Below are 18182 nucleotides of genomic sequence, written 5' to 3'. Positions count from 1 at the left end.
GGACATACCTTGATATTTTTATCTTTCAAACATCTGAAAGTAGGAAGATGTTTTATTCATAAAGGGAACTTGATTGCTTTTGGTGTAGACTTCTTTAATGAAATTAGTCAGCTAAACAGGCTTTTTTCATTATATTCAGTCATGTTCATGCCAACAAATCACTGCATAATGTTGATCAAAGTTAGGCAAATCTCATTCTCTCTAAGTTCTAAAACATCAATACTGATAAGAACAAAGGTGTATGCATTGTGTCTTAACATTTCTGAAGGTTGTTGAACAATACTATAAGCTTGTGTGCTGTGCCTTCAAGAAGCCTCTGCCCACTGTGCCTTCTTCCAAGATTATCTGCAACTGAGTGAATTGAATAAACTCCCTGCTTCCTGTTTATGTATTCTGCTGTTGATTTTAAAGTTATCACAAATACAGGTCAATATAAAGAAGAAGCTACTGAGTATTAAATAGATAGAAATCTCAAATATGTGAGCCAGGAACTTGACACATAAATAAAGTCAATGAAATCACTCTTTTTCAAGGAATTATAGTATTCACAATTACCAGCCTTGGGATGGTATATACTCTTACATTATGCAAGAAGTATACAATTAATGTATCAACTTTGTGAAAAAATATATATTGGTAAGATTCACACAGAGTGTCATCAAGGTAGGAGTAAAATCTCCACTTTGAATCTCATCTGCCCTCCATGGAAAATCATAGGGAAGTGATTCCTAGATGAGTGAACAGAGTCTGGGCCCTTTGTGTTAGAGTGAGTGTCTCTCTCAACTCTACTGCATCCCAACACCACTCATCAGCAGAGTTGTGTACTGAGGAACCTGGCCTTGTGTGTTACATACTCTCTATGGTAAGCAAAAATGAATTCACTTGAGGGTTCCTGCATCTCCCATCATAGACTGATACCTGAGTCCTAAAACTTAAGTATACCATCAGAGGCAGCACCTGGTGAGGGAATGCAAATCTCTCCTGGATCCACCCAACCTTGGGTTGAAAAGCCAAAGCTGGGCCTGTGTACTCACAATCGTGCAGCCATGGGCAGGCTTACTTCTTCATTCTTGCTACTGATTGTCCCTGCATGTGAGTGCCAAGACTTCCTAAGGGCTAAACTTTTCTATCCTCACCTGTTCCAAACTTACCTTCTCCTTTTTCTTTTTCTCCACAGATGTCCTGTCCCAGGTTACTCTGAAAGAGTCTGGCCCTGGGATATTGCAGCCCTCCCAGACCCTCAGTCTGACTTGTTCTTTCTCTGGGTTTTCACTGAGCACTTCTAATATGGGTATAGGCTGGATTCGTCAGCCTTCAGGGAAGGGTCTAGAGTGGCTGGCACACATTTGGTGGAATGATGATAAGTACTATAACCCATCCCTGAAGAGCCGGCTCACAATCTCCAAGGATACCTCCAACAACCAGGTATTCCTCAAGATCACCAGTGTGGACACTGCAGATACTGCCACATACTACTGTGCTCAAATAGCACATTGTCATAGCCTCAGTTATCAGCTGTATAGTAATTCAGGCTGGTTTTCAGCTCTGTTCCTTCTTATTATATCGTAAGATAATATGATTTCACTTTTCTTCTGGTCTCTGTGGTTTCCTGTTTGCTCTTAGGTGAACAGCTTTCCATTCCTATTATTCACCCTAGGTCCTTATTAAGATGTTCATGAATGATTCTGTCTGTGTTTTGTTTTTTTAAAGCTGGTGGATGTTTGGTGACAGGTAGTTCAGAGCTATGGTTCCACTCAGTCTTAGGCTTCAAATTCGCACAGCAGAAGATTCCAAATTATTGTTATGTTCAACTTCAGTGAATAGTTGTAAATGGTGAAGATGGTAATTACTGGATGAGTATTCTCAAATTGAGTCACTGACCAAAGAGTGTCCATAGATACTGTCAAATAATTCAGACTGTTCTGACGTCTACTTGTTTCTGTCCACAAACTAATTTTAACACCATATGGTTCAAGACAACACTTATATATCTCAATGAACACAGAAGCTGAGCTTGTCCCCAAGTAGAGGTTTCATTCCTGTTGATTAGTGTTCATAATACTGGAGGTACTTTGTGTGGCATTGGATGAGAAAAGTAATAATCAATCTAGCTATAAACCCTGTTGTCTACAATAGTTGCCTGCTTGTGGATTTTGTTTATACAATAGGGGCACAAACATTTTAAGATTAATCATTTATTCATTGATGGAATTTGAGGCTTATAAAATTAGGATTAGGGTTAGGTTTAGGGTTACAGTTATGGTTAGCATTTGCCGTGGCTGACTCTGTTAGAATTCCCAAGGAACTGAAATTGGATAGGCCATGGTCCTAAGGGAAAATAATATGCCACTGTTCTGATAGAGCAGTATATGCATAAACTGATTTTTATTTACATATCCATATACTTAAACCAGTAACTCATCTATCCACCATCAGAGAGATGTTTTGCAGTAGATTGGAAGGAAGAGAGAACCAGAAATGGATAATTTTTAGAGCACTGGTACTAAGTGGTTTGTACTCATCAAACCTTCCTCCCAGGACTAATGGACTTTGGGAAGGAAGATTGGAATAGTCAGAGATGATGGATGACTCTAATGAAACATGCTCATCCAGAAACAATCGGGCTGATGCACGTATGGACTCACAGAAACTATGGAAACAAGCATAGGGCTCAGATTAGTTCAAGCCAGTGGGAGCCTGAGAGGGGGAAGACGGCCATGTGCTCCAAACACTAGCTAAGAATCTATTTGTAACTGGTATTCATTTACAATGGACAATTTAACTTCTTCAATGGAGTCTCACTTTCTGTATCAACCACACTAGAATGTAGGCCCTATGGCCAGGAGGTGGACAAACAAAACCAACACAAGAGCATATTTATAGAGAGTTTATACATATAGCTTTATTTAGGCATTATTTTTTGTCTTACTGTTTTTTATGTGTATTTGAGTTCAAATTTTGTCTTCTTTTGAGTTTGTGTCTGTGTAAATGTATGCATGTATGTATGTATATATGTATGTATGTACATATGTATGTATGTGTGTGTATTTGAGTGTGTGTGATAAGAGAGATGGGGTAGATAGTAACAGAGAGAGACAAAGAGACAGAAATTGATTCTTGCTTTTCTGTTTTAGTTTGTGTTTGGTTAAAGAGTGAGTGAAAGGAAGGGTATGAAGTTAGGTTGGTAGCAAAGGAGTGAGAATCTAGGTGGAGTTGGGGAGAAGAAAACTGTCATATTGCTTATATAGAGCTAGTTGAGAACAAGAGCAAGATAAGGTTTAAATCTATAATTAATAAATATACATCTTGGTGTTTTTATTCAGAGCAAGGGTAGTTATAATAAAACTATATCCTTATACCAATGTTGATGTCAATGTGAGCACATGTATCTACCATAATTGGGTCAATAACTTTGGAGCAGAAGTATCTGATCACACAATCAAGATTTAATTCCTGGTATATGTCCAATGTTGCTCTTAAAGTACTGTTTTGTTTTGCTTTGCTTTTCCAGACATAGTTTCTCTGTACAAAGCTGCTTGTCCTGGAACTACCACTTTAGAAAAGGTTAGCTTCAAACTCAGATCCAATTGTCCCTACTTCCTGAATCAAGGGTTTAAAGTATTTTCCACCACCAACTGGGTATTCTCAACAAATATTTTTAATCATCCGAGGTCCTCTCATGAGATTTGGGGTGGGGTGGGGTGGATGTGCAGTTATATACATTGATCACTATTTCTAATTTCATAGTCTGCACTGTTCCCAATATCCTGCCCTGTAATCACATGACTATTACAGAACACTAACTACAATGATACAAGACCAGTTTTACAGACTTTGGGATAACGGGAGTGACAGTGATCCTCAGTTCTTTGTTGAGGACTGCTCAGTAATTCCTGCTGGTGATTTAGGACATTGTCACAGCAGCAGAATTTGTCCATAAGTGATGTCAGAGTTAGGTTACTGAGTAAAGATTCCAGAGATTTTCTAAAACATCTCTAAAATGGATAATCCTGCATTTTATATGTCTGTCTGACCCCTGAGGAAACCATGTTGTATTATTCTGTGAAGGAATCAGAGTGAGAAGATGAGCCACTTTCCAGACACAATCTTATCCTTAAAGGGACCTAGATTGTGAAATGGTGCCCAGTCCCTTACTTAGGTGGTATTCATAGCCATCAAGTATACAAACTTCCAATAGGATCTTCTAGGGGTTTGTGATCAATAAAAATATGGCACAACCACAGGAGAAGGGAAAATTCATTCACTGTGAAAGGGGAAAATAGAAAATTGGTATAAATCAATATGTCAACTTACTCAAGGAAAGCTCCTGCATAGACACTGTACCAGATCAGCAAGTAATATTATCCTCATATTAGTTTAATTTAGGGGAATAAGCTCATATTATCTATTTATAATATTATGAAGCTTGGATATTTGCTAATGGATTACATTATAAGAGGAGGATGTCTATGTAAACCCACACTACATAGGCACGCACTTCTGTGCATTTCAACTTATGCGAGCCATCAGTATCCCATATACTGGAGTATGATGTACAGTATTATAGAGATTACCCAGCACAACAGGGGTTCTGAAATGCCAAGTAAAACCATTTAGCACCCTGGATTACAGGGATACATGTTCCTTTATAGTGTTAAGTCATTGATATCCAGAGGATGCTGCCCTGTGAACTGACAATTCATAGAACATCACATGGTTTTTGACCAGTTAAGGAGAGAGAACATGCATTCAACTGGTCCTACTCTTTCTATCCTGCAATATTTGGTGCATCCAATGTGTGAACTCAAGGTTAGAACAGAATATTCTTGAATAATCTCTATTTATGTAGTATGCATTGCTGTTTAAATACGAGTAGCTCTACTTCAGATATTTAAATACACATGATTACATATTCCTACACAGTGCTCTGGGTTTCTATCATTGCAGGGACAATATTTCATATCTGTCTTCATTAGGGAAACATCAAATCCTGAAACACTTTACTAACACATGCACTACCCAGAAATAAGAGAACACTGGGTTAGAATGGTACACAGAGATAAAGCTTTCTAAACACATATATTCTCCACCAATTAGGATCTTATGTGTGAAATTCCCTCTCTATGCTCATCTCATTAAATGCATGGAAATGCAGTATGGTAAACTGATTGAATTGCACAATACTTTGCTTGATTTCTATTTCCTTCTCAATGTGATGTTTTAAAAAGAATTTGTTCATTTTTCACGAGTGTCACTGTAGTTCCTCTCTTTCTATTGTCTTCTGTATGTGAGATTCCCAGAAATTCATCAATGGATGCATGGAGTGATGCATCTTCTCTTAAGACTCACTGTTGCCCTTCTTTCCCCAGCTGCTCTAGCCCAGTTACAGCCCCATGAATGCAACAAAGACCCTGATTTCCCCTGTTTACACCTTATTACAAATGGGAACTTCCAGAGATGAATCAATTTCCTACAGGAAAGAGGATGATTTTGAGAGATCATTAGTGATAATGTAGAACCAAATTAAATTTAATCTCTAAGATATCAGTGGCTTTCTATCAATAAACAAGAACAATTTCTCCATACAGCTGAGCCCTGTCAACATTGGTGTTACAAAAATAGCTTACTGCTCTAGAAAGATTGGGCAAATTCAGGCTAAGCCACAAGAAATCTACCTGCCGAGCTGGAGAGATGGCTCAGTGTTTAAGATCACTGACTGTTTTTCCAGAGGTCCTGAGTTCAATTCCTAGCAACCACATGGTGGCTCACAAACATCTATAATGGGGTCTGGTTCCTCTTCTGGTGAGTCTGAAGAGGGTGAAAGTGTCCTCAAATACATTAAATGAATAAATAAATAAATTCAAAAATCAATTGCTTAAAAAATGAAATCTACCTCAAAGTGAGTTGAGAACAAGCAGTGTGTGGAATGGGACTAAAAATCCCAATATACAGATATTGGTGTGGAAAGGACTATGCATTATCTGTGATTTCCTTTTTTGAGTTTATTAACTGACTTGTACCTATTGTGATTGAGATATAATGATTTTGTGTTCAAACTCAGTGAAGATTTCTTGTTAACCTCTTCAAGAATTTATATTTTCTTTTAATATTCTTTTGTATATTTTTGGAAAAAATACAAACAATTTATTCACATCACTGATCCCTTCCCCAAACTTATGACAACTCCTTCCTCATAAACTCAACAACACAGCCTTTTATTCTTTCCGGACAAAGGAAAAAATGTAACAAAAATTAAAGAGGGATCAAAAACATTTCAATTAATAAGAAATACCCATATGCACTCATACACACACACACACACACACACCAAACAAACACACACACACCCTCAAATACAAAAGAAAACTCATAAAACTGCACTTTGAAAACATAATATATAGAAAAAGACAAGTTGAAAACAGTTTACAAATTGACATGAGAATAAATATGTATAACAATATTGTTGAGTTCATTTTGTGTTGACCTTCTGTTGCTGGACATGTGTCTACCATAAATTGTGGTTAATAAGCCCAATAATGCTCCATTGGAGAAAGCAATTTTTTCCTTTGCCTGTGATGTTCAATTTCAGAGACTTCTTGTTTAGAGTTGAGAACTCGTGGCTGTGTTCTTCTTTCAACACTGGGTCTTCATTTGGATTGAGTCTGTGCATACCCTGTGCATGCTGTCTCAGTCTCTGTAGTTCATATATGCATGAGTCCTTTTATGTCTGGAAGAAAGTTTCTTGGAGTCATCCCATTCATTTGGCGCTTAACATCTATTCAGTATTTAAACTCTTTCTCAGAAAAGAGGTTATTATGGAGTTATTATGTAACCTAGACAAACTACAATACCTTATACTTTTGTGGCACCTATGAGGACTCTCTGACCATTAACTCTCATTGAGTTATCCTGTGACTGGCACTGACATGTTCAATTAATTACCTGTGTCTTCTGGGATCTACACTGTCTACACATGTAGGTACCTCTGTTCAAATATATCTATGTCAAAATAAAACACCAAGTTCATCCCTGTTCTTTCTACTCTGCTTTCTGCAAACATGTATCTCACGTCACCCTAAATCATGACCCACTCCAGATCACTGGAACAATGCTAATAAGAAAACTCTAAGTCTTAGCTGCATATCACAACTTCCTCATAGATTTTTTGAATTTATCATTTTTGATAAAAATAATGTATCAGCAGATCTATAAATTCTATATTAGCCTGAACATGACAGGGTAAGGTAGAGCCCCTGCTCCAGTTGTAGAGGTACCCAAATGATGACCAAGCTGCATTTCTGCTACATATATGCAGAAGCTGAGATAGAGGCCATGCTTGCTTTTTGGTGGTTCAAACTATGGAAGATGCCAAGGGGTCGAAATTAGTTGAATTGTTTGGTCTTCTTGTGGCTCTCCTCAATATTTACCTCAACTCTTCCACAAAAATACCCAATGTCTATACAATGATTGCCTGTGGGTCTCTGCATCTGTTTCAATTAGCTGGTGGGTGTAGTCTCTCAGAGAAGAGTTTTGATAGGTTCCTGTCTGCAATCATAAAAAGTATCATTAATAGTTTCAGGAATTAGTTCTTGTGCATGTGATGACTCTCAAGTTGTGCCAGTCACTGGTTGGCTATTCCCTCAGTCTCTATTCCAAATTTGTCCCTGCTTTTCTTGTAAGCTGAACAAATTTTGTGTCAAATTTGGCTGGGTTGGTGTCCTTATCCTTTCACTGGCAATCCTCCTGCCTGCCTATAGGATGTGGCCACTTCAGGCCCCATATCCCCCACCTCTAGGAGTTTCAGCTCAAGTCACCCTCATGGACTTCTGGGCACTGATGTTTTTCCTGTATTTTCATTTATCTTAAGTTTTTAAAATTATTCATATTTTTCTATTCTGAGATGCCCATGTTCTTACCATTTGTCTACCAACTAGCTTAATGAGTTGCTTACCCAACATAGCAGAAGTAACATTCTTAGGAATCATCTACAAGGTCATAAGAATTCTGGCTTCTACCTTGTCCTTGTGAATGTGTGGAATGTTTCCTCTAAGAAAACAGACTCAATGCAATAGAAAATGAAATTGAGCTCCTAGGCAACAGCGAGAACCAGTGGAGAGCAATATAAATGGGAAATCTTACATGCACAGCACAGAAAGACTTTATAGAATCCATACCTAAGTTTATAGCATATTGTAACTACATGAGAAATGCAGTGCAACAATTAGTGACTGGAAACCAGTAAACCTAAAAAACCGTGGAGAGTAAAAGGGAACTATGTTAGTTCACTAGAATTGGAAGCTTTTTTTTCTCCACGGCAACAAATATCTGTAATAAAGCAAGTCATAAAAATGGAATTCTAAAATTATTACACTATAAAATATATGGCCATTATTATGGAACTAGAGACAGGCAGAAACTGGATTAAATTTAAAGACATTATGACAAATTTTAAGGGAGCGAGTAGACATGTATTATAGAATGAGACAGTCCATTTTTTATTTTAATTTTTTGGGTATGCAAGTTTTGTATGTATATGTGGTAACAAGTGGTAGATGTGAGATATCACTTTTATTGCTCTCCCCTATATATTTTAAGTAATATTTTCTCACTAAGCTTGTAGCTCATCAATTTGACTAGAGATCAATTTTTGAATTTGATCAGTTTCTCCTGAGGAGAAAGCTTCAGGAACCATAATGCTCCTCTGTTTCTGAGTCTAAGACAGCAGACAGATTCTGGGGCATTTGGCTTTTATGTTATTATTGGGGAACTCAGAAGTTTTTTAAATATGTTTTTGTTTGTTTTACTTTTCATTTTTGTGTATTTGTGTAGTTTTCTGGGTAATTGAATGAAACATTTGTGCAGGTACTCTTGGATACCAGAAGATGGCAGTGTATCCTTCAAATTTGGAGTCACAGGCATTTGGTTGTACACCATCTGATGTGGTTGTTTAGAACTAAATCCAGATCTTCTGGAAGAACAGTGTTTACTCTTAACTACTGTGCCATTTCTCAAACCCAGTACATGACCTGTTGACATGGGTTCCAGGTGCCAGAACTCAGATCCCATTTTTCTGATCAACCTCACAGTGATCATTTTCACAGATCAATATAATGTGTGGCAGCAAGAGCTAACAGGGATGCCAATGTGGCATCTGATATCTAAATGATATCCAAACATTACTTCATAGCTGCACAGGACAATATTTCTGCCTGTAGAAGCTACAGATCATCAAACAAGTGGCCAGATTCAGTTATGTGAAACTTCAATTTGAGTAGTTGTTTTGAAGCAGTCTAAGAGAATCTTCCAAGTGCATAGTTGAAGCAAACTATCATCCACACATCTTCACATATTAGTTATTTGCTCTTGGTTATTATTATAATTGCTATTAAATTTAATACTATCAGTTAATCTTCAAAAATTATTTGGAGAAAATATATTTTACTTATTCACAAATGTGCTTTTCTATTGTGGGCATCAAATGCTTTTCTTGACCTGTAGTAATATTTAAGTTATTAAGCAAGTGTTTACTTATGAAAAATCACACTTAAACAGCCAAATATGGTAATTTTAATTAGTCTACTCCTTCATTTTGCTACATCTTATCAGTTCCTATAATTATGAATTTAATCCAATACATCAAACAGAAATTTTCATGCCTAAAGAAAATGGAAATGCAGGTGAAAGCATAGAGCAGAGCCTGAAGCAAATTCCATCCAGAGACTGCCCAACCCACACCCCCCATTGATCCATCCTATCTGTAGACACCAAACTCAGACTCTATTGCTGATGACAAGATGTGCTTGCTGCCAGAATCCTGGAAGGCTCTGTGAGATGTTGATGCTCACAGCCAACCACTGGACTGAGAATGGGGACCACAATGGTGGAGACAGAGGAAGGACTAATGAAGCAGAAACACTTGCAACTGCATAGGAAGAAGAACATTATCAATCAACCATACTCCCCAGAGCTCCCAGAGACTAAACTACCAACCAAAGATTACACATGGAGGGATTCATGGCTGCAGGTGCATATACAGCAGAAGATTGATTTTTTTGGCATCAATGGGAGGAGAGGCCCTTGGTTCTGTGGAGACTCAATGCTCCAAAGTAGGGGAAGACTAGGACAGTGAGGTAGGAGTGGGTGTGTTGCTGGATGGGTGAAGGAGTTCCCTTATAGAAGCAGGGGAAAGGGGGGATGGAATAGAGATGGTTTACAGAGGGGAAATTTCAAAGGGGAATAGCATTTGAAATGTAAATAAATAAAATAACCAATAAAGAAGAAAAATGTAAGCCTATATTGCAGGCCTAAAATAATTGATATCAAAGAAATAGAACTCTCATGGTGATTTCTAACAATTCGGGATTCCTTCTTGGTTGTATTTCCCAACTTCATGATTACATAAATTTTTGGACTGCATGAGGATTTCTCTCTGTGTGGCGGTGGACCATGAGAGGAAGCCTCTAAAGTTGAGTTAGGCTTTAAGTCCAGGGGACCCAGAAAGAACAGTTGGAACTTTGTCTGTTCCTAACACCAGGTCCCTGTCACATAGCCACAGACCCCCTTATGGAGAGTTGTGGACATCAGTCACATGAGGCAGTGGACACAAGCCCCTCCACATGTAGATGATCTCTCCTGTTTACACATTATTAGGAATGACAACTGTTAGAGCTTGTTCCTACTGCCACTAGGAAAGCAGATGACTTTAAAAGTGTAATGGATGATAAAGTAGATACAACTTCAAATCATATGCTGAGAATCAGTCATCATCTCTTTTTAAACAAGAGCCATTTCTCTCTGCATCTGAGCCCTACAAGCACAATAATTTCAGGGATATGTTTCTGGTGAAGTCAGACTAGGCAACTTCAGTGTAAGTGATGGGAAATCTACCTACAGGTGAGCTCATGACCAGCACGGGGCACAATGGGTTCAAGAATCCCCAGCAGAGAGATAATGTGGTGGATGTGGAGAGAGACTCTTTATTCTCTGTGATTTCCTTTCTTTTTAAAAATATTATTTATTTACTTTTACTTGTACAAGTACATTGTAGCTGTCTTTAGACACACATCAGATTAGTGCATCAGATCCCATTACAGATGGTTGTGGTTGTTGTGAACTGAACCTTGGTCCTCTGGAAGAGCAGTCAGTACTCTTAACCACTGAGCCATCTCTCTAACCCTGCTGTATTCTTTTTTAACTTACATGTACATATTGTGATTTACCTGTAATGTTTTTATGCTCACTGTGAAGATTCTGTGGTAAACCTTTCAAAGATTTGTATTTTCTTGTTTTTTAATATATATTATATATATTATATATTTTAATATATATTAAATATATTAATGTTAATAATTAATATTAATATATTATTATATTATATATATTAATATATATTAAATATATATAGCTCCTGAGATCTCTCAGAAACTGAGCGACTGTCCAGGCAGCTTACAGGAGCTGATCTGAGTCTTTTGGCATATATTTGGTAGAGGACTGCCTGTTCTGGTCTCAATGGGAGAAGATGTACCTAACCCTTAAGACACTTGAATTTCCAGGGAGTGGGAAGGTCTGGGGGTGTTGGAGAACCTTGTTGAAGATATGGGGGAGGAGGAATAGGATGAGAAATTATGGGAGGGTGTACTGGTAAAGGGACAATTACTAGAAAGTAAAGAAATAATAGTAAGAAAATATAAAATTTATACAATGTATTCTGAACACTAAAAACTTCTGAGAGAAACTTCACCACTCACCTAACTATTTACCCTTTCATTTTTTTCTATAGAAAGAAGGGAACAAATAAAAACGGGTTATTAAAAGTAAAAAAGATTAAACATACACACTCTCAAACCCATAAAATGCAACTCAGTAATCAAGAAATATATTCAAAAGCCAAATACGACAATCAATGCACATAACAATAAGAATAAATATCTACAAAAACACTGTTGAGTTCATTTTGTGTTGGTCTGCGACTGCTAGTCATGAGTCCATTATTAAGTGCAGTTAATAAGACCAAAAATGATCCACTGGAGAAAGCTAATGTTTTCTTTAAACATGAATGTCAATTTTAGAAACTATTTTGTCAAAAGGTGAGAGCCTGTGGCCATGTCCCTCTCTTAACACTGGGTCTTCATGTGGATTGAATGTGTGCATTTCCTATCCATCCTGTCACAGTCTCTGTAGATTCACATGTGAGTGAGTCTGTTATGCTTGGAAGTCATTTTCTTTTTGAGATGCACTGTAGTAGTGGTAGATAGTGGTGAGAGTCCTGAGAGTGGTTGTATATTATAGCATATTTCATATATTAAAATCCTTATGAAAATATAGAAATATCAACTTTACATATGTACATATTTTTCATATGTTTATTTTGTATACTGTGTATATTTTTCCTGTCACATCTTGTCCATCCTATTTCCCTTTATTCCATTTATTACTAGGGAATTTCATTGATGCAATATAATGTATTTGCATAAATTGTCATATATGACATGAAATATGGAGGATCTGCTAATGAGAGTCTCATTTAATGTCTATGATTTTGAGATTGTCATCATTAATACAGTTATCTCTACTTACATTCATTTTTCCAAAAGCAATTTAAGTTTCTTATTTATTTCTGGTCAAGAAATATGTGTGTGTGTGTGTGTGTGTTTATGTGTGTGTGTGTTTGTGTGTGTGTGTGTGTGTGTGTGTGCCTGTGTAATTTACAATATATATGTAACTATGCCTTACTGATAAAATAATTTTTGACCCACATATAGCTTATTCCTGTAATTTACTGATCATCCTACTGCAATAATCACTGATAGGTAAATAGTTTTAAAGCACATTTACTTTTAGTCATTTTATTGAGTTTTAAAGCATACAACCTGTTAGAAAGGCAAATATTAATTGCATATATTAGAAAGAAGACTCTAAAACTATAAAAGTTAGCTGGTTTTGGGAATTTTCCATAATTATCATCAATATCTTCATCATCATCATCATCATCTTCTCTTTCATCTTCATCTTCACAAAGTATTATCTGTAAATCAACATGTTAGCATATCCCAGAGTGGAGCAACAGACTTAGGCCACATATAGATTGAGATAGTCTTCCTTGTAGTTACAACTATACCAGCAGTCCAGGCCTCATAGAAAGTGTATTGGATGCATTTCCTCAGAGAGGAATTGGATTTGGACTTGAGCATTCTGCTGCCTGACCCATGTGTCTTTTCATTCCTTCCCCTCCAATTCTTCTCTAGATGGACTAGGTTCTTATGTTAGAAGTCCTTTGCTCATTAATATGCAAATCACCTGAGTCTATGGCAGTAAATTCAGGGATGTCCACACACTGAAAACAACCCATGATCAGTGTCCTCTCCACAGTCCCTGAACACACTGACTCTAACCATGGAATGGATCTGGGTCTTTCTCTTCCTCCTGTCAGGAACTGCAGGTAAGAGGCTTGCCAGTTCCAAATCTGAAGAAGATAAATGGCCTGGGATGTCACTGATATACACTCTGCCTTTCTCTCCACAGGAGTCCACTCACAGCGTGAGCTGCAGCAGTCTGGAGCTGAGTTGGTGAGACCTGGGTCCTCAGTGAAGTTGTCCTGCAAGGATTCTTACTTTGCCTTCATGGCCAGTGCTATGCACTGGGTGAAGCAAAGACCTGGACATGGCCTGGAATGGATAGGATCTTTTACTATGTACAGTGATGCTACTGAGTACAGTGAAAACTTCAAGGGCAAGGCCACATTGACTGCAAACACATCCTCGAGCACAGCCTACATGGAACTCAGCAGCCTCACATCTGAGGACTCTGCGGTCTATTACTGTGCAAGACACAGTGTTATAACCACATCCTGAGTGTGTCAGAAACTCTGCGGGAGCATCAAGCTGCATTCCCACTGAGATTACAGAAAGACTAAGCTTACAATTATTCAGAAATAGTTATTTTGAGTGTCCATTTTCGAACTTCTCCCCATAGTCCTAGAGTGCCTCTGTCATCTTTCTGAAAAGGACATCTAGGAATTAAGTGAAGCTGAATTAGGTTAATGGTACACCACACTGTACCCTGGCAATCTCTTCACCAGTGACCACCTCCACTGACATGTCTTTTACTCCACCAACAATCAAAAAGGAAACGTATGGTGATGCATGATAAAAACATCACTGGATTCCAGGAGACCAGAAAATGTTTTGAAATTGTTGGGAATAATGTACAATGTGAATTAGACATATAAGACCTACGTAACTAACATCTGGGCAAACAAACACTCCTTTCATAGTCTTAAGTACAAAGTAACTTCAGGTGTGTTGTCAAATCTGGCTGTGCATTCCAGGAGAAGTTCCAGTCTCGTAGAATATGAGAAATAACTACATCACAATGTAAAGTCAAATAAAAATAATTCCTGTAAGTTGGTCAAAATATTACTAAACCATTTTTCATGAAACTCATTTAAAAACACAGTGTATGTACCTGTTAATTCATGTAAGTTTTCAGATTATACATAACTGTTTGCTTAATATTCTCTTCCTTTCAAGACTCAGTAATCATCCCTACAGTCACTAGCATTTTAGAATGTGGACTTATACTGATACATTAGTAACTGTTGTAGTCCATTTCATACCTGTCCCTCAACTTTGTTATATAGAGTATTTGTGAACACGTATCTCTGCATTCACATGTGTTTCTTGTTCTTTGTTTTTGGTGACCTTTCTTCTGTTTCTTTATTTTGTCCTATTCCATTTGTTTGCTTTTCCATTTTATTACTTTTAGATTCTGTTTGTTATCTAATTAGATAAAGAACAGAGTTGTGCTGGGAGAAGATCAGGAAGGTGTTGCAGAATTGAAATCATTAATCAGAATATATTGCTTGAAAAAAATCTATCTTTAATAAAAATAGAAAAAAATGTAAAATATCAATAAATATAGCATTCTGATATTATATTTCCTGTATAAATCTTTTACATGCTCAATTGCCCAGTCTCTAAGTCTTATGCCTTTATTTAAATTGTTCAAAGGATATCCAGAAGCCATGAATTAAAGGATTTAATGATGAGGAATAGGTAAAATGAGTAATGTTAAGGGGTAGTGAAATACATAAGTAACATGTTTGGATTTTAGTCCATCTTAATCTCTCTCTCTCTCTTTCTCTCTCTCTCTCTCTCTTTCTGTATTTTCAGTAATGAATTTTTCTATCATTAATCTCTAAGTACACAGAATAATTTTTATTAGGATACATTTAATCACTTGCAGGTGTCCCTGCACATGTAATAGAGGGAAAGAAACAATGTACATAGATGAGAATGAACATGTGGTTCAGATTGACTTTGTCTACCTGGATCAGACTTCAGGGAGTCTAATCACAGGCAGTTTGTTTATGCTACTTTTTAACAAAAAAGAATTTGGAAAACAGTCTCCAGGCAACAATAATTTCCCTAGCCATTCCAAATTCATTTACTCAATGAACCTTAAGGTATGACCATATAGAAAAAAATTCATGAAGTTCTTGTGACCATAAGGGTAGGTTCTTTTGCTAAAGACTAGTTCTAGTATGACCTCTATTCAACAGCGTACAGGTCAGCAGGCCATAAAGTACATGTGACAACTACCTGAAGGATGAATGGTAAAGTAATGATGAAGACTGTGAGATAATCATTCTGAGGAATTAGTATATGTTCTGTCCATACAGACAGCAAAAGGATCAACAGTTTGTTAAGAACCTCCACTTTCAGTTTTCTGGATCGAGAGGAGTTATTTGATTTTATCTCCTTACTTGAGAAGACATCTCTGCAAGACTAAAATTCCGGGGTTTTTAGTACTTCTCTGTGAGATCAAGGCTCTCATTTCCTCTACAATGTTAATGTCAATATCATCAATAATATTTATAAATATTTGTCGTCATGTGTCATTGAAAGCAAAACATATAAATAAATTAGTTGTGAAGAACTTGAGGATCAGGTTTAGAGCGGGATGTTTACTTAGTCTACAGAGTGGTTTTTTTGTCCTTTAACCCCTTTGAAAGCCTGAAAGCCATCTCCTCTGTTCATTAATCCTTGTATTAAAGGACACAAAATCTGAAGCAAGTTACTGGTGCTATTTCCTAAAATCTATGTCACTACCCTGGAAATGCTACAGAAATATAAATGATAAAATTTGAATGTCCTCTCAGTCACCAGGAAGACTGTTCACCTCATAGTTGAATACACTCCTCAATTGGAAATTTAAGACACGCTAGTGAAACACCTGTATGACCAGAACTTCATTTCATTGAATAAAAATTAGAAGACATCAAAAGTTAGAGGTATCTGACCTTCTGTTGAATTGGTAACATAATAAAAATTGCCCTTCTCCTTAAAGCAACATATAGAATCATTGCCATATTCATCAAAATTTTACAGATCTTGAAATGACAACAGTCAATGTCATATAGAAAACAAATAAAATCCTGGACAGCCAAAAATATTATGTGTAATAAAGGAACATCTAGAGATATCAGCTTCCATTATTTCAGAGTATAATACAGAGTTATAGTAATAAAACCAGAAGGATACTCAACTAAAATATGAAAGGTTTATATGCAGAATTGAATCAAATTCCAGTTTTAATTCCACACATTTATGCACACTTTGTTTTTTATAATGAAGCAACAAATTCACAATGAATAAAAATAAGCATGCTGGTCTAACTACATGTCTTCATGTGCAAATATATCCATAATTGTTCCTATGAACAATCCTCAAGATAACTGTATCAAAAAACTTAATATGAAAGCAGATATCTCTTAATAAGAGAATCTGGAGAATAAATTAGAACTCATTGGCACAGGACATATCATCCTGAACAGAACAGCAATTGCATAGATACTAATAGCACCATGAATATATGAAACTTAATGAAAACTGAGAATATTTTGTAAGGAAAGGAACATCATCATTAGGACAAAAAAGGAGCCTACATAATGGGAAAGGATTTTTTTACCAACTCCATATCTGAGAGAAGTCTGATATCCAGACAAGTACTCAAGAATCTAGACGTCAACAGAACAATCTAATTTTAAAATAGGTTTTAGGTCTAAACAGAATTCTCAAAAAAGGAATCACTAATGGAGAGAGGCACTTAAAGGAATGTTCACCTTCCTTAGCCAACAGTGAAATGCAAATCAAAATGAGTTTGGGGTTCCATCAGAATGGCTAAGATCAAAATCACAAGTGATAGCTAATGCTGGTGAGGATCTGGAGCAAGGTGAACAGTCCTCCATTTCAGAGAGGAGTTCACACTTTTATAGACACATTGGAGCACAGTTATATAAATAAAACCATTACAAGAAGATATCTATTGTTAATTAATATTACACACACACACACATATACATATATATGTATATATTTGTATATATATATGTACATATATATCATTCATTATATATATATATATATATATATATATATATATCATTCATGACATATGAACCTTTTTGAAAGGTCAAACATCACTTGCATATCCATTTAAAAGAAATCTACAGAGTTTCAAACATGAGGTGTTAAACACCTAGTCATCAGCATCACTATCAACAGCATAAGTAAATCTATCTGTAAGTTCTTCCTCTGTCAGAGATTTTTTTTTCAGATGGAAAATATGATCATGAATTGGGAGCACAGGCCTTGGTGTTCCATCCACACCGCTGAGCAGATGAGGCCTTCTGGTCAAGTGTTGATGACCTGGTTCCAAGGTGTCCTCCAGTGCCATGTGCAGCCCTCAGTTCAAGGAAAGAGGAGAATGAGAAGCTAAAAATTTTCTTCATCTGGATTTCATTAAATTCTGGTTTTCATCATTCATCTTTTGTGCCTAATAAAGGTTTGAAATCAAATTTGTAATATCAAGCATTGTGTGATTTTTGTGACTTGGGATAAGACATAAGAAGAAAGTAACTAATTAAAGCCTATATTTGTAGTGGTTCAGAATCCTCAGACCAACACCATATACCTACCGTTTGCACATGCATTTATGCAGTTTACTACAACTTCCTGGATTCCAAGGCCATTTTATCTGTTCACAATGCTCTGGGCCTTATGTAGTATTAGTTTAATCATTGTTCTGTCGTTCAATCTTGTTTGATGTTCAAGGTTTATGTCCCATATTCATCCTAATTTTCAGATTGACTCGCAGAATAATTCATTATCTGATTAAGAATC

At 36.6% G+C, this 18182-nt stretch overlaps 2 gene segments (V, D, J or C) and 1 further gene; all 3 read left to right on the top strand.

Annotated features, from left to right (window-relative positions):
* The window catches only part of Igh (immunoglobulin heavy chain complex), a 2751187-nt gene that overhangs the window by 940906 nt on the left and 1792099 nt on the right, over positions 1 to 18182 (top strand).
* Ighv8-5 (immunoglobulin heavy variable V8-5) lies at positions 1189 to 1489 on the top strand. The segment is given in 1 exon segment: positions 1189 to 1489. A coding segment is annotated over 1 exon segment (301 nt).
* On the top strand, positions 13533 to 13826 carry Ighv1-49 (immunoglobulin heavy variable 1-49). The segment is given in 1 exon segment: positions 13533 to 13826. A coding segment is annotated over 1 exon segment (294 nt).

This window comes from Mus musculus, chromosome 12 (assembly GCF_000001635.26).
Source record: "Mus musculus strain C57BL/6J chromosome 12, GRCm38.p6 C57BL/6J".
Lineage (NCBI taxonomy): Eukaryota > Metazoa > Chordata > Mammalia > Rodentia > Muridae > Mus > Mus musculus.
Note: the sequence above shows the minus strand (reverse complement) of the source record. Positions and strands in the feature narration are given on the sequence as shown.